The sequence below is a fragment of the Dipteris shenzhenensis genome, chromosome 18 (genome assembly GCF_047967505.1).
Source record: "Dipteris shenzhenensis isolate YYH24624 ecotype China chromosome 18, Dip_SZ_1.0, whole genome shotgun sequence".
Lineage (NCBI taxonomy): Eukaryota > Viridiplantae > Streptophyta > Polypodiopsida > Gleicheniales > Dipteridaceae > Dipteris > Dipteris shenzhenensis.
The window spans coordinates 6190332-6214964 of NC_141613.1; the positions used below are offsets into that span (position 1 = coordinate 6190332).

General features: G+C 38.8%; 1 protein-coding gene across 2 annotated transcripts in view; it reads right to left on the minus strand.

Annotated features, from left to right (window-relative positions):
- LOC147890736 (mediator of RNA polymerase II transcription subunit 10b-like) overlaps window positions 1–10216 on the minus strand; it is a 30595-nt gene extending 20379 nt beyond the window's left edge. The window contains exons 1-3 of one of the 2 annotated variants that reach the window (XR_015542628.1): window positions 9862–10214; window positions 9652–9732; window positions 9476–9578 (exon numbers count right to left, since the gene is read on the minus strand). Coding sequence is in view for 1 of the 2 variants with exons in the window: in XM_087389907.1 (XP_087246033.1) it covers window positions 9476–9578; window positions 9652–9732; window positions 9862–10079 (402 nt within the window). In the remaining variant the exon portion in view is untranslated. Of the gene's footprint in view, window positions 1–9475; window positions 9579–9651; window positions 9733–9861 lie in introns of both variants that reach the window. The other variant, XM_087389907.1, reaches the window with a different exon arrangement.
- Between the last annotated feature and the right edge of the window lie 14417 nt (window positions 10217–24633).

A 24633-nucleotide genomic window follows, 5' to 3' on the forward strand; every position in this document is an offset into this window, starting at 1 on the left:
AGTCACTTGTGACCTCTCCATCCTCCTTCTCACCTCTCCATCCTCCTCAATGCCGAGAGATGCTTATTGGGTCCATGTCTCCCTCCTGGATAGTTATAAAGGAGGCGGTGGCTCCAAGAAGTGGAGATGCAACTATTGCGGCATAAGCAAGACGGGGTCTGTCACACGGGTGAAAGACCATCTTAGCAGGTGTTCCCTGCAAGGATGTAGGACCTTGTGAGTTCGTGCCTACTGCAGTGAAAGGTGGCCTAACAGAATGGAAGCGTGCGCGTATGGCAGCCTTGGCTGCAAAAAGTGGAGGACAAGGGCTGCAAGATGAAGAAGAGGCTGCTGACACTGAGCCATTGGATGATGCCAGCACATTGGGTTCTGCAAAGAGAAGTAGAGGGGCATCAACTACATCGAGCGCGGGTCCTAGTGCCACAAGAACACCCTTGCCACATGGATCAATTAGTGTGGATGCTAGTGCGGGGAAAAGAGGATCACTGCAAAGGTCTAGCATTCAAGCACGCTTGCAAAAGCAAGCAGTGAAGGAGGCCACTAGTGAGCTCACAAAGCTCTTCATACAATGTGCAATACCCTTTCATGTGGCGAAGACTACATGATGGAGGAAGGCCATGAGAGCCGTAAGCTGCATTGGGTATGAATGGGAAGGACCTACATATGAGGCCTTGCGGACAAGAGAGCTAAGAAGAGAGAGGGAATGTGTGGAAGACCAAGAAAGAGACTTGGAAAAAATATGGATGCACACTCTTATGCGATGGATGGTCAGATGCACACAAGAGGAATGTGTACAATATTTTAGTGTCTTCTTGCAAGGGAACCATGTTCTTGAGAGCCATAGACGCTTCCACTGCAGGTACAGTGATTACAAAGCTGTATATTTGGGAGCATTTACGGGCAGCCATTATGGAGATAGGTGTTGAGTATGTGGTGCACGTGGTGACAGATAATGGCAGCAATTGTGTGTCAATGGGTGCCATGTTAGAAGATGAGTTTCCTAAGATTGTGTGGACACCCTGTGCCTCACATTGCCTTGATCTTTTGATCGAGGACCTAGGGAAGATACCTTGGATTGATGCCATCTTCTCCACAGCCCGCAGTATCGTGAAGTTTGTCACGAAGAGACCCAAAGTCCTCAGCATCTATCGGGCTTACAGTGACCTTGAGCTATTGAAACCTCCAACCACAAGGTTTGCTTACATGTTCATAGTGGTGGAGAGGCTTGTGCGAGTGCGCCAGGGCTTGTTGCGCACGGTTGTGTCTCGGGAGTGGGGAGATTGGGATGATAGAGGCCAAGCAAAGTCTATCAAATTTTTTCGCATGATCATGGATGAGTCTTGGTGGAATCAGGCGGAGGCATTAATCAAATCGATTAATCCTATCTACACGGTGCTTCGCATCACAGACATGGAGGGAAGCACATTAGGGCTCTTGTACGAGTTTATGGACAAGATTGGAGAGGCCCTCAACAGAAACACTTCCCTATCGCCTGATAAGTAAGACTTTTTACTTTTGTAATATGTATAATTATTGCAGTTACTAAATGGCAATTTGTTATCATGAAGCCTGGAATTTTCAGATATATATTATGTATGTACTATTATCTATAGTCTATGAATTTTGCATGCATAATGCATTCTAATTTCTTGTGGCATGATTTAGGGTTGAGTCCATCCGTGCTATATGGAATAAGCGGTGGAATTGGTTCCACCGCCCAATCCATGCGGTGGCACATGTATTGCATCCGCTCTGGCGCAGTCAAGAGCAATATGAGAATGACGAGTTGGAGGAGGGGATGCAACAGTATCTACAAAATTGGACGGGTGGTGACTTGGAGATGCAACGAAGACTGAAGGATGAACTTCTATTGTTCCGCAATCACAGCCTCTCCTTTGGTCGACCTACAGCTAGGCTCCGAGAGACACAGTTGCAACCTGTCTCCTGGTGGGAGAAATATGGCAACTGTACTCCTACTTTGGTAAGAGTCTAAGAGACAAGTTCCAACGCCACTAGTTGGAGCTTAGTCATTAAGTAATTTGAAGTTTTATCTACTACAAATATGTTTAAAGTTATCAAGTTCCTGATACTTATCTCGGCTTAATTGGCTTATGGCAGAAACGCCTTGCTATACGTGTTCTCTCACAGGACTGCAGTTCCGGTCCTTGTGAGAGGAACTGGAGCACTTGGGCCCTCTTTCACACAAAGAAGAGGAACAGATTGAGCACGGCTCAATTGGAGCGGTTGGTGTTTTGTCATTGCAACCTCCGTCTCCTTGAGTTCACCGCCGGCTGCCCCGAACCTCGCCAAGTGAATGTAGACAAGGTGGACGTGGAGAAGATGGAGGTCATACCAGATATCCCACAGGAGGAGCTGGACATATACACCATGTTGTATGAGGAGCTGTCAGCACCAGCACACCACACACGATCATACACTCAACCATCTGGAGATGGTGCTAGGACTTCAGTTGCACCCGATGGTCCTGATCCTGATGTTGATGATTCTTCTTCAGACAGTGACATAGATGCCTCGAACTTATCTGAGGACGCAGAGGATGACGATGACGAGGAGTCCATGGATGATGCAGATGATCAGTAGTCCTGCTGTGTTTTTATATCATCCATGAGTGCTTTTATTTTGAGTCTTGCATGACTCATGAGTCATGAGTCATGAATCATGATCATGAAATTTGTGGACCATGAATCATGATCATCTATGGAGTCTGGACATTGAATACTTTCAAGTTTCAAGTTTCAAGTTTCAAGTTTCAAGTTTCAACTTGTGTGCTAAGTTTAAACTTTTAAGTACTTCAAACTTCTAAATTTCAGATTCTTGTAATGCCAAACTTGTTAGTCATGACTCATGATACATGTTGATTTCAGATTATTGAAGCATCATTCAAGAATTTAGAATCATAGAGGCATGAATCATGAATGATGCATTGATGCTTGAAGGCTAAAGCCTGAAGCTTCAGCCTTCAAGTATAGATAATTGTAATTTGTATTATGTATGATTTGCACTCTATTGATAATTATATTATGTATAAAAAATAAATTTTTATACATAAATTATATCATATTGCCGTTTCTTCCGTTTCCGTTTCGGCGAGGCCCGGAAACTCCGTTTCTTCCGTTTCCGTTTCTTCCGTTTCCGTTTCGGCTGGTAACTATGATTTCGAAGGGATCTTCAGAAAAGAGTTCCTGAAGAAGGAGGACGACTATGATATCGTAGGCAAGCTTAAAGCCCTCGATATGTCTAAGCTGAACTTGACATTTGAAGTTTATCTTCAAAGGTTTCAAGATCTGCAGACCAGAGCCACAAAGATGGATCCAGTGACCTTGTTAGGTTTCTTTATGGATGGTTTGCCAGATTCGTACAAGTTGCAGATCAAGAACAACAAATGTACCACGTTGCAAGAGGCCATGAATTACGCGTGTATTTATGATGATACCATGGCTAGTGCAAAGGCAACTACAGTTTTCGACACGAGTGGGAAGAACAAACGGAAGTTCTTCCAGTCTACCACTGGTACCGGGGAGATGAAGTCTATAGACAACGCCTCCAAGAAACACTTGACTCAGGCGAAGAATGGTCGTGCCCGTTTCCTTCGTACCTTGAAGCTAAAGAAGGAAGGACGTTGCTTCTACTGCGAGGAGCGGGGCCACACCAAGAATGAGTGTCCAAAGCGCAAGAATCAAAAGCACACGCTGGGACCGAAGCTCCAAGCGGGTCCGGGTACCAAAGCCAAGGGAGCAAACCAAGTTTCGATGACAGGTATTTCTGTAAATGTCATTACCTGCCCACTTTCTTGTAATTGCACTTTTAATACTTCGTTATTTGGTTCACATGATCTTTTCCGAGTTTATGGAGAAGTTAGGGACCAAAGGGTTCACATTCTCTTTGACCAGGGCAGCTCTCACAACTTTGTTAATTACAAATTTGTGCAGAAGATGGGGCTGTCCACGATACCTAGCGATCACACCTATGAGGTGCAGCTTCCAGCTGGGAAGCAGTTTTGAGATCGCAAGATTGAAGCGCTTCCTATCCGGATTCAAGCATACACAGGGGCTCTTACGTGCTATGTTATGCACTTGGAGCATGTGGACTTGTTAATCGGAATAGAGTGGTTTAAAACCCACAATATTCGGATTGGATGGACAGAGCATACCCTTTCTTTTGTGGATAAGGACACCCAATTTTGTATTCAGTGCGATAATATTCCCTCTTCTCAGGGACCTATTGTATCTGCGATGCAGCTTCGGAATATATTAAACACTTCTCATTATGATGTCTATCAGTGTGTTTTGATTCCGCTTTCTTCATTTGTTGTCTCTGTAAATAACAAGAATGATTTAAGTGTGTTTGAACACCGTGAATTGAGAATGTTGTTAGATGGTTTCAAGGATGTATTCCCTGCTCAACTGCCGGAAGGTTTACCTCCAGAACGGGCAGTAGATCATCGCATAGATTTAGTACCTGGCGCTCAACCTATTAGTGTACCACCTTATAGGATGAGCCAGCTTGAGGAGGATGAGCTAGCTTCACAGCTACAGGATTACCTGAATATGGGCTATATACGCCCAAGTAAATCACCTTGGGGAGCACCTGTCCTCTTAAGGAAGAAGAAAGATTCTACATGGAGAATGTGTATAGATTATAAACGATTGAATAAAGTGACAATTAAGAATCGATACCCTCTACCACGTTCCGATGATCTGATAGACCGTTTGGCTGGAGCGAAGTATTTCACTAAGATTGATTTGCGTACGTGTTATCACCAAATCCGTATCTATGCTAAACACATAGATAGAACCACATTCCGAACTAGGTATGGCCACTACGAGTTTCTTGTATTACCTTTTGGTTTGACCAATGCTCCTGCCACCTTCCAGCAGATGATGAACGATTTGTTTCGAGATTTTCTCGGCAAATTCGTTGTAGTGTTCTTAGATGACATCTTGGTATATAGCCGAACGCTTGAGGATCACATAGGACACCTCCAGATTGTCTTAGTTATTCTAAGACAGCATAAGCTCTATGCCAAGATGAGTAAATGTGACTTCTTTATGAAGGAGATCATTTACTTAGGACACAAGATTTCTTCTGAAGGTATTAGCATTGATCTGGATCGTATCCAGAAGGTTTTAAAATGGCCTATCCCTCAGACTATGAAACAACTTCGTTCTTTCCTAGGATTTACGGTATTTCTACGGAAGTCAGTGCGTGATTATTCACATATCACGCCACCCCTCACAAACATATTAAAAGGTCGTGGACGTAGGTCTACCCAGCCGATCTCTTGGAATGATGCATTGAACAAGGCTTTTGAAACCTTGAAGTTTTCTATCAAGGAAGCACCCGTTCTTGCATTACTCGATCCTACCCGGCCTTATGTTTTAGAGGCCGATGCGAGTGATTTTGCAATTGAGGCAGCTCTATTCCAAGAAGGCAGACCTGTAGCTTTCGAGAGTAAGAAGCTAGACGACACCCAATATCGTTGGCCCACACTAGAAAAGGAACTTTATGCTGTAGTGTATACCCTTAAGGTTTGGAGACACTACTTGTATGGTTCAAAGTTTCTTGTATTGACTGATCATCAGTCAATTAAGTATGTGTGTGATGGGTCTGAATTGAGGGGACGGAAAGCTAGATGGGCAGAATTAATGCAAGATTTTGATTTCGAAATACGTTATCGAAAGGGTTCGTTGAATAGTGTGGTGGATGCCTTAAGTCGAGTCAAGTTTGTAAATGCTATGTCATTTACGAAAATATCCTCAGACCTATTTCAATCCTTGAGAGGGCTTTACGCAACTGATAGTCATTTCAGTTCTTATTGGCAGAGAGTCCAGGATGGGAGCTCCATGGTTGACCAGGACTCAGGGATTGTGCCACCTACGGTACAGGCGGCGGGAGGTCGGTGGATGATTAGGAACGGCTTGCTGTTCCGGAATGGAAAGATTTGTGTGCCAGATGTTCTGGAACTTAGATCCAAGATTCTCTGGGAGTGTCATGATGCTCCTAGTGCTGGACATCCGGGTATACATCGAACTCTGTCTCTTGTGAAGCATACCTTTTATTAGCCTAAGATGCGTGCATTTATTGAGAACTATGTAGTAGGTTGCCGGGTTTGTCAGGTTACTAAGGCAGAACGCCTTAGAAGCGCGGGTTTATTACAGCCATTACAGATTCCAGGTAATAAATGGGAAAGTATTTCCATGGATTTTATTACTGGGTTGCCTCGAACGCGCAAGGGTCATGACTCCATTTGAGTCATAGTTGACCGTTTGACAAAAATGGCTAGGTTCTTACCTACTAGAACAACTATTTCAGCTGTTCAGCTGGCTCACGAGTTTGTGGACCACTTGTTTAAGCTGTATGGTTTACCCTCTGACATAGTCAGTGATAGGGACTCAAAGTTTACAAGTAACTTTTGGACACTTGTTTTTGAGAAGTTAGAAACTACTCTAAGTATGAGTTCCTCAGATCATGCACAATCCGATGGAAGTACAGAGAAGGTTAACCAATTGGTTGAAGACATGCTTCGGGCATATGTATCTAAGAGACAGTCTTCATGGGAAGATTATCTACCTATGATAGAATTTGCTTATAACAGTGCAAAGCATTCGAGTACTGGTTACAGTCCTTTTACGCTTATGTACGGGTTTCAACCTAAGTCACCAGTTATGGTTGGATTAAAAGGGATTCAAAATGATGCTGCAAAGAACTTCTTGCAAGACATGCGGGAAATGTTACAGTTTGCCAAGGAGTCTATTAGAAGTGCCCAAGATCGGGACAGATTTTATGCTAATAGACATCGTTCACCTAGAGAGTTCTCTGAAGGAACGATGGTATATTTGCGAATTCCCAAGGAATCCAAGAGCCTAAGTACTGGTTTGGTTCCGAAATTATCCCCCAGATACTGTGGTCCGTTCAAGGTCATTAAAAGAATTGGACCAGTTGCATATCGACTAGAATTGCCTCCTGATGTTAAAGTACATCCAGTCTTTCATGTCAGTAGACTGAAAGAAGTCTTGGGTGCGGATGATCAACTTGTTTCTCCTCAAGAGATAATAGAAGTTACAGATTTGACTTTTATTCCCCACGAACCTAAGTGTATTCTTGACTTTCGTGACAGACAGATTCGTAATTGATGTATCACGGAATACAAGATCAAGTGGAAGGATCGTGTTGAGGAGGATGCAACATGGGAGACATTACAAAACCTCCAAAGAACATTTCCGGGTTTTTTAGCGAACTCAGGAGTGAGTTCTTAGAGGAGGGGAAGTATGTCATGTGCACGGATTGGTATCTGACGTGTACTAGGTACACAAGACTAGCTCAGGTAGCCTGGGGAGGCTTAGAGTTAGGCAGGCTTGATTCTCGAGTTGAGTGGCAAGGGTACGAACCAGTTAGAGGTCTTCGCTATTTTTGGCGCTTGGGGCCCGAGTCTATATAAGGGGCCCAGGGGGTTCAGTTCTCAGAGAGCCGATGGGAGCAAGTTTCGTTCCCAGGTGCTAGGTCTGATCTTGGATTGAGTCGCGGACGCGCGCCTGCATCTTAGCGTAGCCCAAGGCCCAGTAGCAGATCCCAGGCTTAACAGCGCCACCTGGTGGTATGGGACACCAGGCTGGTTTGGATCTGGTTGGGAGTTCGTGCCAGTAGCTCAGCTCGTGGCTCGGAGGGGACATCTCCTGATTCGGGATCACATCCCGTAGATGTCATGGTTGGGTGGTGAGCAGCCTGCTCACTTTCTCACGTTGTGTGTGTTCTTGTGTTTGCTTGCAGATCAGAGGTTTCAGGAGTGCTGGGACGTGTCAGCTTCTCACAAAAGCTAGGGCTTCAGCCCCATCCTATGTGGCATATATCTAGATGAATCAAGGAACATACCCAGACTCATCCTCTAGAAATAGAGCATATAATGCAGTTTCAATCTCATGATATTCACTCATAAGGTTCAAAACCATAAGCTCCATCACTCATAGCAGGGACTAGCTACTATGACATCCTATGTGATACACCGACATAGTGTAAAATGCACCAAACACATGCACTAGATGCAATACTTGCATCTGATTGGCTGCCCTAGAGTGAGCGAAATGGTTGAGTGAATGTTAGTGTGACATGTCGCAAGGCCACAAGAGATAGACCAATACCATGTGGCAACCATCCCTTTCATCCATGATGTGGGGGCTTGCCACATCATGTGACCCCTTAAAATCTCTAGCCTTGTCCATGACATAACATCATGGATGTACCTTTTCTTAATCCTGATCAAAAATTACCCCAAAGCTGCGTCCACAATTCATCACTTTCTCCAACACTCGCCCTTGACGAATAATGGATTAGGCTTCACTCACATCAAGTTGGAATTCTAGCAAGAAGTTTGATTAGGATATCAGCCACCTCATCTATCCTTGGCTAATTTAATAGAGCTTTGATTATTAGTCAATAACAGAGTTCGATCTTTTTGAATAAGTCCAAATATCATTTAAGATCCTCCTCAACCAAATAGCCTCGTAGGCTACATTAGTGGATGCTTTAGATTCAGCTTCCATGGACGATAAAGCAAGAGTACTATGCTTCTTACTGCTCCACGATATCAAGCCAGATCCAATGTTGAAACAATATCCAGAAGTAGAACTTCTATCATCTGAGCATCTTGCACAATCACTACTATCAATAAACCCTAACAGTTTTAGATTTGTGTTCAATCACTGAATGTGCAGAGCAGTGCTCAATGACCGTAAAGAGTTCCCCTACTGTCACATTGGCTTCCCTTCCTTGGGCTTATTTTCATTCTTCTTTTTCTAGTCTGCCTTCTTTTTCCTGCAATCATTTGCAAAGTGCCAAGTTTCCTGCAGTAGAAACACTGCCTCTTTTTCTTCTTGTCTCCAATGTCATCAGACTTTTTGACCTTATAAGATGCCCTAACACCATCGTCAAGTACAACCAATGGGTCATGATTTCATGATGATCACTGATAATCAGGCCATCCTCGATCAGGTAGATGACCATCTAGTTGCCCCCCTCATAAACTTGGAAGTGTCCAGATGCTACCAAGCACCCAAGGGTCTGTTTCAACCCATCCATCATTCGGCACCATGTGTATACTCAGTCAAGGAATATAAGTGGTCGGCCATGGCTGACAGTTGCGGTACCTACATGGGTCCAGTCAGCCTGTGTTTTTGTGGGCCGTCCACCAGTACTAGGAACGGGGTGGGCACCACCCTCCCTATAAATAGGACTCTTGGGCCATCGTTGAGGTATCACCCAGGCAGTCTCCCAGCAGCCAGTTAAGCCCCCAGATAGATGAGTGTAAGGTTACGACAGCTGGGAGCAAATTTACTTCTCAATGACCAAACAAGCAGCATGTAGATATACCTTCATAAGACGAATATATCTAATTTTTCAAAATCAAAATTTTGTAAAAATGAATAAGTCAATTTGTACGACATAAAAAAAGTGGTCTTACTTTGAACGCATCTACTTTTCCTTTTGTTGCCTGGTTTCGCTGTATGCAATTATTGATTAGATCCTTCGTAAACTCGTCGGGGTTTCGGCCTTCATCGATAAAACTGCATGGAAATTTCGTGTCAGTATGATATTTCCTGAATAAGCCCAGAATCGAACAACCTTTGGAGTACTAACCGAATCACGTCGATGGGTATCTGAAAGTGGCAATCATCAGCAGCTGAATGCATGACAGAGAGCTCCTTCATCACACCGTTGCTGCATCGTTTAACATGCAATCAAGTTGCGGGAATTTACTTATACGAAGCCTTTCTCTAAACAACCCAACGCAAAAAATCCCAGGTACTGCCATAAAAATTGACAGGGCAAGCGCAAAAGACTGCATACAGGCGCTCCAGCAACGCTACTTGAGAGGGGAGGGTGAATGCGGACACGGAGCAGTGCAACTGGTGCAACAAAGCCAGGGAGCGCTGGATAGAGGCCGAGATATCGTCCAAGGCTGCAGCTGTTTGTGTTGTTCCTGCTCCGGGGACTGTGGAAGGAGGAGGTGCGACCGGTGGCGCTGTAGTGGCGGTGTTTGCAGGGGTGCGAGGGCGGGCGTCCATAGCTAGTCGCGTGCTTCTGTGTTTTGTAACACTGCACTAACGAGGGCCTATTCCAAGAAAAACAAGGTGAATGATATATATATGTATCATTCATTAGGCCTCTGGTGAGTGAAATGCTTAAGAGAGAGCATAAAATTGAAAGCATGAAAAGGAAAGAGTCTACAAAGAGTACTAAATGCAAAGGGTCCAAAAGTCAACAAGATGAATTTCATTGAGAGAGAGAGAGGGGGGGGCTTGCCTAGAGAGAAGAAGAAGAAAGAGAGAGAGAGAGAGAGAAAAGGAGAAGAGAAAGGGGGGAGGGGAGAGAGAATAGAGAGAGAGAGAGGACTAAGTCACTAAATGCATGCATTAAAGCCTCTTACAAGGAACGTACTTGGACCAATCACCTTTGTACCAAAATCATAAATACCATGCCAAAGTTGCTATCAACCAATAGAAAATTCTCACCCCAACAAATACAAATAATCAAGATTTTTAGCTCTGCAAAACTCGAACCATTGCTAAGGCTACCCAAAGGGCAGGCCAAAAATAAGGTGAATGATATTCAATCATTCATAAAGCCTGCCCAAGATCAAACAAGGTGGAGGGTCCACTGAGGCCCTGCTTTGTGAAGGGTTGTGCTGGTGTAATGTTAGGGAAAGTTATATGGTTAGTGCAGGGTGTATGGTTTAGTTTGTTTCAGGTTTGGAATCAATGGTTGGGTTTTGTTTTAGGACCAAAATTAATGGTTGGGTTTTGTTCCTTTTTTTTTTTTCAAAGGTGGAGTTGGTTTAAGGTTTGCGGAAGTTGTGTGAATTACGGTGTGTAGATGTTTTTTTTTCCGCATTTCTTTTTTAGGTTTTTTTTTTCTCAAATTAGTGGTTGTTTTTTGGGTTTTTTTTTTAATGTAAAGATTGTTTGAGATAGTTAATTATCGACAAGTATGTAGACCATAGAATGTTCTAACCAATATGCATATGCAAATCCACTGTCATTTTTTTTGTCAGGTATGTTAGTCCAAATGTGATCTAGTTGTGATCCATTTATTGTTGTGATACGATGGGATTAAAGGGTGTAACCGAAAGTGTTCATAATGTTTTACAATGTTTGTGTTTTGTTTGTTTCTTGAAGCATGTCAATGTTGAAGTCTCCTATGAAAGTTGTCTTTTGTGTATTAGTAGTTGTCGATAATTTTCTGTGAAGCAATTGAAAGATGTTTTGTGTTTTCAAATGGTGGTTCATATATGTTTACAATTTCATATGTTTCGTGTTTTGTTTTGATTTTAGATGTTGTTATTTCAATTCCGTGTAGCGATATTTTGTCTGAATAATGAAGTTTTTCCAGACGAGGGTGCAACTGTTATGATTGTTTATATATTGGAAGTTGGATGTTAGATATGGTTGGCAGTGTTTAGTTTTTGTTTCTTGCAAACATATAATATCAGAATCGATAAGTGACTTTGTGGGCTTGTATATCGTCTTTGTATTTATATAACGATCTAGTAATTAAAGATTGTATCAATACAGTTGTGGCTGTGTGTTGGTAAATTTTTTTGTTTAATGTTTCCCATTTTGATTGAGTTGTTAGCCTTTTCATTTCTTCGTGAACATCTTTGTCTACGAGAAGGTGTTGTTGTTGGAGCGGCTGAAGTAAGTAAAGGCTATCTATATTTTGTACACGTGAAAGTGCTATGTATGCAAGACCATGTGTGCGGATTCCTACTAGTGAGAAAGCTAGCCTATCCATCATTAGTCCTTCTGCTCTGTGTATTGTTCTAGTAGCAGCTTGTCGAGTAAGGATACTTGTTTTAGAAAGGCCAATTTGTATTTCCCTTGTAACACGGAATATGGGTATCCATTTATGATTGATATTTGTAGTGTATGCATGGTAGTTGTCTCGACGGGTTTCACTCCCAATTTTTAGATTTTGAAATTGAATCCATACGATGTCGTTATTGTCGTAGGTAGACATGTTCATAAAAACTCCATCTATGCCATTAACTAATCCATCTTGTTGGTTAATGTTCCCTGCATAAAATTCAACTAACATTCCTTCTTTGATCTGTATAGTTGTTCATAGTCCGTCTGTTGCTTTAGGGTTTCTAAAATTTTAGACGAGATGTGGCTATCATTATTGAATGTATCAATTGCTCTGATATTATATTCTTTACCTATTACTTGTGGTGGAATACTTTGTCGTTATGTTTATTTATTTCAAGGTTAGTATAGTAAAGGTGAGGGAAAGTATGGTCTCTGGGTGGCTCGCGAAGGCAAGTTTGATTTATATATTGTATTTGTTCATTTATATGTGTACAGTTTCTAAAAGAGTTTAATGTTGGTATGAATTTAGTATTGTTTTGGCGCATTATTTTTTTGAGTTCATAGCATTGTGGTTTTGTGAGCCAGTATGTGTTTGCCATTGACTATATTGAGTCTTCTTCTGATTTGAATACCCAGCTGTCTCTTACTGGTTTGGCTTGATATAAATCTCCACAGCAAATAACATCAACATTTCCAAAGCATTTTGAATGGTTTCTTTTGAATGTTTTCATGTGTAAGTCTGCAAAATCCAAAGTGTGTCTTCCTACTAATGAGATTTCATCAAAGACAATAAGTTGTAATTGTTCATAAAGGTGAATTAGTATGTCAAGCTTTTCCCTTAAGAGGGAGGTTAAGTTTGTTGTTTGTAATGGTAAATGCAGTGTGCACTGTATAGTGAGGCCGTTTATGTTGTAGGCTACTTTTCCTATGTAAGCTAGCATTAATACATGTAATAGCTCATAATCTACATTTGAAATGGTTCGATTATAAAACCAGAGTAAACCTTGGACTATAAGTAAAAGAAGGTATGTTTTACCTGTGCCCGCTCCACCAGTAAGAAATAAATGTATTTTTTCTATTGGTTGGATCCTTTTTTGTATCATAATATCATCGAACAGTTGTCTTTGTTCGTTGCTTAAGGAGCGAATCATTTTGAAATACTCGTCGTTGTGCATTAGAATTTGTTTTTTAACTAGAATAATAAAATTGTCGGCTTTGTTTTTTTATATGTGCTTCGCATGTCAAATGTAATGTCACATGTAAGGAAGGTATTTTGTTCGGAATCATTATTGTTAATATTGTCACAGTATCATAATTATTTATTTGTGGGATGTTGTTTTTATCTACTTTTTGGTCATCATTTGCTTCTTGTGTGTACAAAGCTTTATTTTGTAGTATAATGCCATAGTCAGAATTGAAGGCTCGTTGCCAAGAACCATGTATTAATAGAACTCATGGTTTTCATCGTCTTTAAAAGGGTAGTACAACAGTACTTGTTCACAATAGTAATTTTTTGGATCCTTGACAATATTAAACTTTACGAATCTTAGAATTATTGGCCTGCGTCTTTTCTTAATGTTACCATTGTCGTAATTATATTCTACTGCAAAAGTTACGATACAAATGTCATCCATGTTTTTCCTTTTTGTGTATTTATTGATGATAGTATCACATGTGATGTCGGTGGACTCATTGGGGACGTCCTGTAGTTGTTTTTTTCATTTGAGGATTAGTGCTCTATTTTCTTCTTTGTTTGTATTTATAAAGTAAAAGCTTCTTATTGTTCTATGTAAGCGTAAAGATAGAGTAATGAAAGATGCCAACTGTGCACTCATTTGTTGTGCATGCAAAAATGTGTTTCCCATTTTTTGTAATCTATCATATGCAGTACTGTTGTCTTGTATGCAAGTTTTAATTGTGTGTTGCAAGCTTTTTATTATTATATCATCCATTTTTGTAATATACGAGGTGCAGTATGTGGTGGCTGAATATGGGTCCATGATGTATTGCATATCCATATTTGATTGCCATGGAAACTCATTTTTGGATTAAAAGCGTTTGTGAAAATATCCTTTGGTTGTCTTTTCAAGAATAGGTTTTCGAAGTCCCTATATCCAATTTTGGATTTTAAAATGGCTTCAATGTTCGTGTCATTTGAAACATCCCTAGCGCACAATACTTTGTTTTGCAGTGCAGCTTTGCGCAATCGTACCCAAATGGATTGCATTACTTAATTAATAAGGACCTTAATCGATTTTAAAAACAAGTTGGGTATGTTTTGTGAAAAGTCACGAGATTTATGTGTTAATTTCCATTTTGTGATGTCTTGATATGTTAGTCGAGGATTTTGAATATGTCTTTCTGAACTAAAGAAAAGCATCGGGAAATTTAATTCTTCACTATACTTGTCTTGAAATAGGCCTAAAGGTCTATTGTTTTTGCAAGGGGCTATGTACTTGATATCAGCTTCGTAATCTATGACCTGTTCAACTATAATGATGTTATGGATCAGAGTATTTGTATAAGTTTCATCAACGTCATTTGGGTAGGATTGTTGATCATTTTCCTCATCTTCTATACTTTCTTTTGAGCATAGGATTTCTTGTAAATCATTTGTCCATTATTCATTGATTTGAACATTGTTAGCTTTGTAGAGTGGGGTTTGAATAAGTGTATGTAATGCTTGCATAAGAATAGTTGGTATAACTTTCCGAATTAAGTATGCGCTTTTATATTATAGTTTCTTTCTAATTCCAAGTATTATTGATGCTTAGTCATTAATAAATCTTAATAATATATGCTGGATTTTACTTGTGTCAACCATGACATTTACAATGCTACCGTGCATGCCATACTGGTCTCCGTGTGTTAGTTCTCTTATTTGAGTAAATGCTATTCTTGGCTGAACTAATCGTTCTTCAATGTCATTAAGGATTACCACATTTAACAACTCTATGTTTCGTTTTATTTGTTGAGGAACAAAATACTTTGGCATGCTATTTAGTTTTATAGTAGCTGTCTTGCATTCTCTACAAATTCATTGTTTCTTCTTCTCAAAAGGAACATTTTGCTGTCTTTTGGCTATTATCCAAGCATGTGTGGTTTGTTTTGTATACGTTGTTTGTTTTTTAAATAGTAAACGCTCACATGACAAACATTCGTATTTTGGAGTGTCTCGAATTGTGTCAATGTATTTTTTTATGAACTTTGAAGGAGTTCCAAATGCTTTTGAGTATTTTGTAATGTTATACATTCATCTATTATGCGTGTTCGCTTGCGCTTGTGTGTTGTCATTTTCAATTCTAAGCTTAATGTTTGTTCTAGTACAAGCGTTGTTGCTGCCTCATTGTGGTGCTATAGTTGATTGTGTTGTTCAATGGCTTGGTTGTAATAATCATCTTTATGTTGTGTCGTTGTTTTTTTTTGCTTCTTCTTAATGTCTAGGATCCTATGTTTGATAGTATCACTTCGAAGAATTGCTTCTGGTAATTTTTGGGTTAATATGTTCATTGCATCAGTAGTAGAAGTGAGTGTGTTTAGATTAATCATGTTTTCTACAATACGACCCATGTCCTTGGTCCAACGAGTATGCTTTGGTGGTGTTCTTTCCATTGTACATGGGAAAATTAGCATTTCTAGGGTTGTTAGGAGGAGGCGCAGTTTTTGTGGCTTCTATGCATATTCTTTTATTTTGGAAGTGTCTGTGTTAATTTGATTCTATGAATGATATATTTCAAATTCAAAACCGAATGTGCGAAAGAAAACATGTTGTAAGAATAAGTCTTCAATACAATAGTAATTATTATTACATAGCAATCCTTCGATGTACTAGGTATTGCTTCTAATCTCCAGATATAGCTGTTGAAAGAGCGTAGATTCGAAGAATTGTTGACCCCATTCTGTTGTCTTAAATTCATATTGGTTTGAAAGTTTTGTGAATTGTATGTATATGGCTTTTCTCAATGCTTCAAGTGTGATATGGAACTTTAGCATGTAAGATATACATAAGAATATACACTTATTTAGTGGATATAACTCTAGAAACTCTGAGTCAATCTTCATTTGTTTAGAGCACTCTGCACTTGTAATCTTCACTGGTTTAATTGTAGTATGTATGAGTTTACTTAAAGATTTCTATAACAATATATTTGTAAGAGGCAAAGATTAACTTGTCGAGAGTTGTCGACATTATTTTATTTTATTATCATAGATTGTTAATTACATTTAATGATGATAATAAATTATTCCATAAGTAAAAGTGTCTTTTAAAAAAATATAAATGTCATTATAAATATAACTATTTCTTCATAGGTGTATTTGAAATCAAAGAATACCATAAAAGATATAATATTTTTCGTAAATGGTAGAGTTGTCACATTAGTAGTTGTTTTACAAATTATATTTCGATAAACGAAGAAATTTAATGTTTCATTGAATTTGGAATACTAGCAAATATATGGATATCTAACAATAGTTATAGTGGTACTGCGAAAAGAAACATTGTTTTAGTTTAATAAATAGATTAAAACTAATAACAAGTACTAACAAATAAATAGCATTACCTATAAAGTAGAAATAACAGTGTATTTGAAATACTATCTTGCAACTAAACTAAAGTAAGCGTTTGTTTGATTTGACTAATTTACTATGGGAAATACATTTGGTTAGCTTTTACAAAGAGTTTGTGTTAATCAGTAGACTTCTTATCATTATATTCAAAATGGTATTTGCAATATATATGCGCTAAATTATGTGTGGATTAAAATTATATTTTGTTTATATGATTACAAGTAGTAGCATTGCTTTAATTTTTCTAATAAAGAGAATAATATGTTTACCAATTTCCTAAGTATTAGAAACTCGTAAGATGGATTCGTTGAGAAGCTAAAAAGAAATTTTCATTCCAAATAAGATATTCCAAATGAACTAAAGTAAAGATAACTTTAACATTATAAATACATTCCCTTTGTTTAAATAACAGAAGCAGAGTTGAATTATGTACACATCTACTTCTAAGTTTTCAAAATAGATTGTTTACTTAATGAAGTTTTCTTAAATTAAAAGAAAATACGAGAGTAGACGCAAGCTTTTTTTATGTATAATTTTTTTTGTTTTATAGAAAAAGTAAGAGTTTTTTACAAAATAACATGTAGCACCGAATGCTACTATGTTATGAAACAATGAAGCTTACAAGCTTGCATTATATAGTAGGTAAAAAACACTCAACGAAAAATTTGAACTGTGTAACAAAAGAAATTGAAGTTGGAAAACATTAGGCTATCACTCCACTATAAGAAAACTGGACTGATGAACTTGTTAAACACCATTACACCTTAGAGGGATAAACCCTGCAACTAAACCGTGCATGTTGACCAAGCATCTTCTCTCGATTCTTTGGTTGAATAACTCTGATTTTAGGAATTGTGTGTTGTCTTCCAGGAACTCTATGAAAGGTCGGGGCAAATCTAGAACTTTATCAACCCATGTGCCCTTCAATGTAACCTCCACTGTTGCACCATCTAAGCTCGCAATGAGTGCCTTCACTTTGAGTATCTTTTCCAGAATTGTAATCCAATCGCATGTTAAGCATCAAGGTATAGTATTCTCCTTCACGATCTTTCCTTCTTTACAAAATGAGCACATAGGCTCATACAATGTTGAATTCAGACCTGTAACAATGAGGATGCCGTTTATCTATTCATGCATCATACCGAGTACTAAGTAACAACATATTATAATTTGTTACAAAATATTATATACTAATGTATGCAAATCAAATATTACTTGATTGTCATAATCGATATGCTGAATATGTCGGTGGAACACTCTAGCTAATTTAGCAGAGATCGAAGGAACTCTTGCGAGTGCCATGATAGTCAAATCAAGCATATTTAGCACGATTGGCTGGCTATTTTTCTTCGCCCCTACGTTTCTCAGAACAAAATGGTAGAAACCCATTGCCTTAAATCTATCGACGATCTTAACATAATCTGAATGTCTGAATGTCGGTTGTTCCAAAATGTCAGCTGCAATAGTAATGTACGTTAAAATTTTATCAAGTAGAACTACAAAACTCAATGCAGTTAAATATTTAAAGAATTGCACTGATAAGTTACCGTGATAAGATCTTCTACATTTTCACCGTTGCCGACAATTAGTTCATCCATTTGACGCATGCAGCTTCCAAGCTTCACTGTCACTACGGCTGTAGCTACCGGCAAGTAGTTCCCTTGTCCTTTGCTCATTATCTCTTTACAATCTTCTTTATACTTGTAGATACTAGTGGTCGAAACAAATATTGGGTCAATTGTAAACATTTTTTAACGTTCCACCCTAGTCGAAGGATCAAATACTAAAGTGTAATTAGATGTTCCCCCGTTGTTCTGAGTATTTTTATTACAAACTGAGAAGTTTGTAATCTTAATGCAATCTCCTACGTTTAGTGTCTTCACAAAGTTTGCATAGTAAACCTCATCTATTGCGAGTGTTATACACCCACCGCCCTCTCTATCAGTTAAGTCTAGCTTCAAAGTCTTGGGATAATTGATGTTTTGCAAGGCCCAGGTGTCATACTTATTCAATACTCTACCTTCGAATATTCCTTTCTTAACAGATAGGTCTACTTCACGACGAATAAGTAAAGCCCTCTCATTAGGCGAATACTCACTTTCGATGCTTAAACCATCCGAACACTCTATAGTTAAAGTGTGGTAAGGTCTTTCCTCTTGTGGAGATTCTAACTTGACTCATTTGTCTTCTCTACAATCTATCTCATCGTACATTCTTTTGATAGAGCTCTTGTCGACGGTAACAGCAGTAAAATTTGATGATTCCCCATCAGACTCGATAGAGACTACTGCATCGTCCTTAGTGTAGTACCTTGTTGAATCTGAAATATTTAGATTTGATATAACTTCAGTATCATGGTCTCTAATTCCAAAACTATGCATCTCAAAAAATAGATACCTCGATCGTAATGTAATGCAAATACTACGTACATTTATGAATTCACAATAATTGATTAAATCACATATTCTTAAATTCTAAAAATTTGAAACAAAACAAAAGCATTTATTTATACAAATTATCAAAGATACATTCATACCATATTGTTCTTAACATCTATGTAAAGAAAGAGGCTTATCTATATATAGTCTAGTCTTGACTATATAGATGCATATGAGTGCTTATATACCCGAAAAACCCTAAAGCTCTAGCATTTTCATAGTACTAAGGTTTGATTACAATCTTCTCTCCTATTTTTTTACGCTTTAGCTTCTTCTTTACAATTGTAGTCAACTTCAGTTTTGAAGATTGATTAGTATCGATGATTTTCTTCATAACTCCTACATGTCATGTTAAAATTCTTTTTAAGCAAGATGAAATTACAATGAAAGTTTTCCCCTTAATTCTTTCTTTACTAGACAAATAGATAGTCTATTAAAGTTCATAGTTTACTTTAGGGTTAAAAAAACCACAAGAATACGCTCCACAATTAAATATTACACAAAATTTCTAAATTTTAATAACAATAATAAATTGTTTTAGAAAAAATAACAATATTTTGTAATTGTTTATATGCAAATTTGTAATAACTATTTAACATTCTTAGATTTGTTTTGTTTTTCAATTGACAATTTCACACATCTTGCTAATAAGACTATTACATAAGATAATAATCATTTACATTTAAAATGCTAAGCAACAGTTTACAGCCGAAAATAGAGGATATTGACATGTATAATAGTGCCTACTTACTACATGTATAATAATGACCACAAAAAGCTGGAATGGGATTACAAAACTCATTAATTGAAATACATCCAACCTAGTTATTCTTGTTGCAATAATTTGGTATTACATATCCTTTAACAATATTGTATTAATGAAAATTTTTTTAACAAAATACATAAGTTTTTGCCCAAAGACAATCATTAGAGAGAGTTCTCTCTGTAAACTAATTTTTAACTACCGACAAGCTACAATTGTAATACTTTGGAAAAGCAGAACTTCAGGCTTTGTATACATCTTCTTTAAAAGAAAATATTTGGCATGAGCCAAAAGTGTCGGGCCTTCCATTAATAAGTTGGAAAAGCACAACTTCAGACTCTGTATACATCTTATTTAAAAGAAAATATCAGGCATGAGCCAAAAGTGTTGGGCCTTCCATTAATAATGTCTTCCAAACATGGTGGAAGACAGCCACGCTCATAGACAAACCACAACATTCAATATATACACCATCTCTAAAAGTAACCACGATAAAGCTACAATATAGCCAAACATTACAACTACTACAGACACAAATATAAGACTCCAAAATAATGAACAACTGGCAGCTTCATACTAGATACGGATGTCTAGAACATCATGTACACATAAAACCTAAATGAACAGAACAACAAAAATAGAGCACACAAACCCTAAACAATTCAACACTCTCAACCCTAAGCATGCTGCTAACACAAACTCGTGTGAACCTAACCCACAAATATTTTTTGTAGTGCTGAAAATCATAGTATTCATTTTTTATGATCATAGACAGAAAATCATACAAAGAATCACGCCACCCCTCCATCACAACCAAGCGTTAAACTCTTCTTCAAAAGCACTGCATTCGCCCCGATACATCCCTCATTGCAATTCTACGATTGTCTAGGGCTACACGACACAAGAAGAAGGGGAGGAGAAAAGAAGGAGAAGTCATTGCATTCACCCATACATCTGTCATTGCAAATCTGCTCCTATCTTAGTCGATGCAACAGAAGGAGAAGGGAAGGAGAAAAGAAGGAGAAGTCATGTTGCTGATTCTAATTGCTAAAAAGAAACGCAACAGATGTAGTCTTTGCATGCTTTCGAATTCCCCTTTAAGACAGAACATAAACGTACGACCACATAAGAGACGCATGGTTAAAAAACTAGCAACAATGACCTCCAAAGCAACATGGAATAGCCGTGCATTACAATTAAACAACAAGCTCACACAACACAATGCAAGGAACCATGTAGAAGCCATGGAGAAATGCTATTGTGAGCACGCTGTTGATACATATTCAATCAAAGTGGCATGGCAAAGCCTCCCTCAGATCTATCAGAGAACACAGACGCTCTAATACTTAGCAATTAACCACATACTATAACCACCTTCAAATAGCAACCACACAAAAAGGACTGAAACACTAAGACTCGACAACAGTCACAATGAAGCAAGAAATTAGACGCAAGACGGCAGACCTTCGGCATCAGACATCTAGCTATCAAAATCACAGAGACACACATCGTACACAAGCATAGGGGAAGAAAATCGCAGCAAGAAAGAAACCAAAGTTCCTATTTTATAGAACCTCGCAGTAAACCACACGGGACCTGCATGCAACCACATGAATCATGCACATCTAAGGCATATCGGAGTAGAGATGTTCGGCCAATGTCAAGAATGGCTCGACTATTGACAGAGGGTTCTCAAAACATATAGGACCCTAAAGGCAACACATGCAACACTTACATACTTCTACATTCCTATTTCAAGGTCCCGTATCAAGAAGATTTATATAATGATGACAGAATGGATGGAAGCAACGCATACGGACTCAAACTAACGCTAAACTTCAGGAGATAATGTGCAAGATCATCAAAGTACAATGCCGATTTACCTTGTACGCATTTTGACGTCTATTTCGCAACCACTCCCATTATAGTCGAAACATTTACTTTCAAACTCGAGATTCTTCAAATCCTCAAACATGAAAGCTTAACATTGAAGCCACTTCTATATTTTAGGAACAAACATGCATTTAAGCTCATTTACTGGAACATTGAAGGTGGACGACTCGCTCTAAACATCGAGAAAGAACAACTGTAAAAATGCTCTACCATTTGAGACTTCACTCCTAACTTCGCCATCAATGAGTAAAGAAATGGGCGATTCTTTTGGCTCCTAACTTCGCCTCCATCAAAGTGAATCGATGTGCCTCACAAAATAGTTCGGTCACTGGTGCAGCAAAATGGCCACTAATCCTAAACACGATACTAAATAGAGCCACTAACCCTAAACTAACCCCTGCACTTAAACTATCCCATACCCTTAACCCCTCCGCTAACCACATACCTAACCTTAACTTAACTAAACTAATTGCGCTAACCTGGTCAACTTGACTAGGAACTCACAAAACCCGATTTTCAGCAACTCAACCCACAAAAATGACACAACATTAAGACCCTTGCAGGGCCAAAAAGTAAACAAAAAGGAATCCACTAGAAATGGTGTGGAGGAAGACTGGAGGGGGGGGGAGAGAGAGAGAGAGAGAGAGAGAGAGAGAGAGAGAGAGAGAAGGGAGGGTGTGGCAGAAAAGGTGGAGATCTTGTGTAAGAAGATTTGAGGAGATAAAGAAGGGAAGAGAGAGAGAGAGAGAGAGAGAGAGAGAGAGAGAGAGAGAGAGAGAGATTCAACCACTTTAAAGTCTTCATTCAAGTTTAATGAAGAAGAGCCAATAGGAAAAATGCACTTCCAAAAATTCAAGAAATGCCTAATTTATGCTTTGCCAAAATTGCATCGTTGCTAAGGCTACCCAGAGGGCAGGCCATAAAAACATTCATAAGGCCTGCCCAAAATCTAAAATACCAAAAAAAAGACAAATTGGATTTGTAGCACGGAAAAGAGATGATGAATTGAAAGAGAGAGAGAGAGAGAGAGAGAGAGGGGGGGGGGGAGAGAGGCTAAAAATATGGAGGATTTGTAGAGAAGAAAATAGCAAAGGGAACATAAAATAAATTCTAAAATAAAAAATGACCATTTTTTGCTTCTCGATAATAGCCTTGACTTAGACCTACATAATGGCAGGCCAAAAATAATAATAATAATAAAAAGATCAATAAATTTCTTGACCATAGCGTCTTTGGGTTTGGGCCATTTCCATTTTGGTCCCAGCACTTGGGTGGCTAAAAGAGTGTTGAAGTTTTTGGTTGATTTGTTTTTGCCCCGGAGGTCGGACACCACCGCATGTGTGAACTGATCCGCAGCCCATGGCTCCCATACTCAGATGCATATCTGCGTGGAAACAGGCCCATGCTGTTATGAAATAAGAGTTTGTTAACACTTCGCTACAGGCAATGCTCTCCTTACACTTTTTTCCAAAAGTGTCCCTCCAATACTTTTGTCACACTTTGTTGCCCTATTACTCACCTTGCGTGCTTAGCCTTGTTCTCTCTCTTTGCCATAATGTCTCTATTTCAATGCAATGTATTTTTTGATTTCTTGCACTTGTTCGTTTAACAATATCATTCTACTTTAAAAATAGCCACTAAGGGCGGTGCTCACGAGTATTTGTACTCTCTTGTTATTTAATTTATATTGTCTCTGCTACTTATAAGTACTTTTTGGCCCTAGCAAGGGACTATGGGAAATTTTTGAAATTCAGGCCTTCAAGTTTATTGTTTGAATTTGGTCATGTTGATCGTGTTAGTATGTAGGTTTGTTGTTAGTTGGGGTGTTTAGTGTGAGATTAGTGTAGTGCTTAGCTATTAGTTGCTCTGCTTAGGATAGTTTAGAACTAATTGAGGTATTTAAGTGGTCCTAAAGTTTAGGGCCACATTTTCCCCCGTTCCCTCCTGCGCCTCATTCAACGGCTCTCAGGCTTGGTTCTAGTTTGTATATGGACTGTTGCACAGCTAGCTTGTGTGGTTCGTTGTGGTGTAGCTGGTTCTGGAAAGGTCTTCCAACTGTTGTGCCGATCCTTCATGGTGGTTCTCTTGTGGTAGAAAGCTCTTGAAAGCACTATGGATCGATCCTTATTTACTTTGGTCAAATTGCTTGAAGCTCAAAACGTGTCAATTATTTTGAATCTGGGAACACTTCAATACATTCTTTTATTACTGATGAATAACATAACAATTCAGCTTCTCACTATGATGAAAAAGGTTAGGCGACTCGGGGCTCACGTCACATGATTTTTGTAATGGATTACTTTACAAGCACTAGTAACATCACAGTTATCTTTTATGAAAGTTATTCCACTAAAGCTAAGAAGATGGTAGCACACTTTTGGAGCAATTTTTTCAAAAGCAAAAAGGGTTTATACTTTTGGAGCAATTTTTTCAAAAGCAAAAAGGGTTTATGGAGCCTAAGATGTCAATATAGGGCATGACCCATATCTGTTGCTCTTTTCTACATTAGTCACTATTGTTGAGTGGCTAGAAGCATTTACTATGTAGTGGAGCAAATAAAGTAGTTGACCTAAATACTAAATACCAATGTACGCCTGATCTCAGCAATGTGGTTAGTTCTACTTTGTAATACCAGACTTGGTGAATGGAAAGTAATCTGCCCTCTGTTATAAGCTTAGTAGGCTTGGCTTTAGTCATGGGATGGACTTGCACAATAGGCTTTGGCATAATGCTTGGTAAGCCTCTAGTTTTATGCCACAATGATGCGCTATCCTCATGCTATTCTAAGATGTTGCACATGGTAATCCTGATGAAGCCGGCTAGAATTTTGAAGCATCAAAGATATTATCCCAACTGTGTGTGTGTGTGTGTTTAAAAAATAATACCTTTTAATAACACGGCACATGAAGCTCAAATAAGAGTGGATAAAACATTGTATTAATATATGGGTGTAAAAAATGTTGAATCTGTGAGGTAGTCTAGGCTCCGAGGTAAGGGTCCACTTACCTGCCACCATCCAAGAAAAACGAGGTGTTAGCACATTCTTGTTTCAAATGGGTAGACAAGTAATGCCTATATCCCCTAGTGTGTT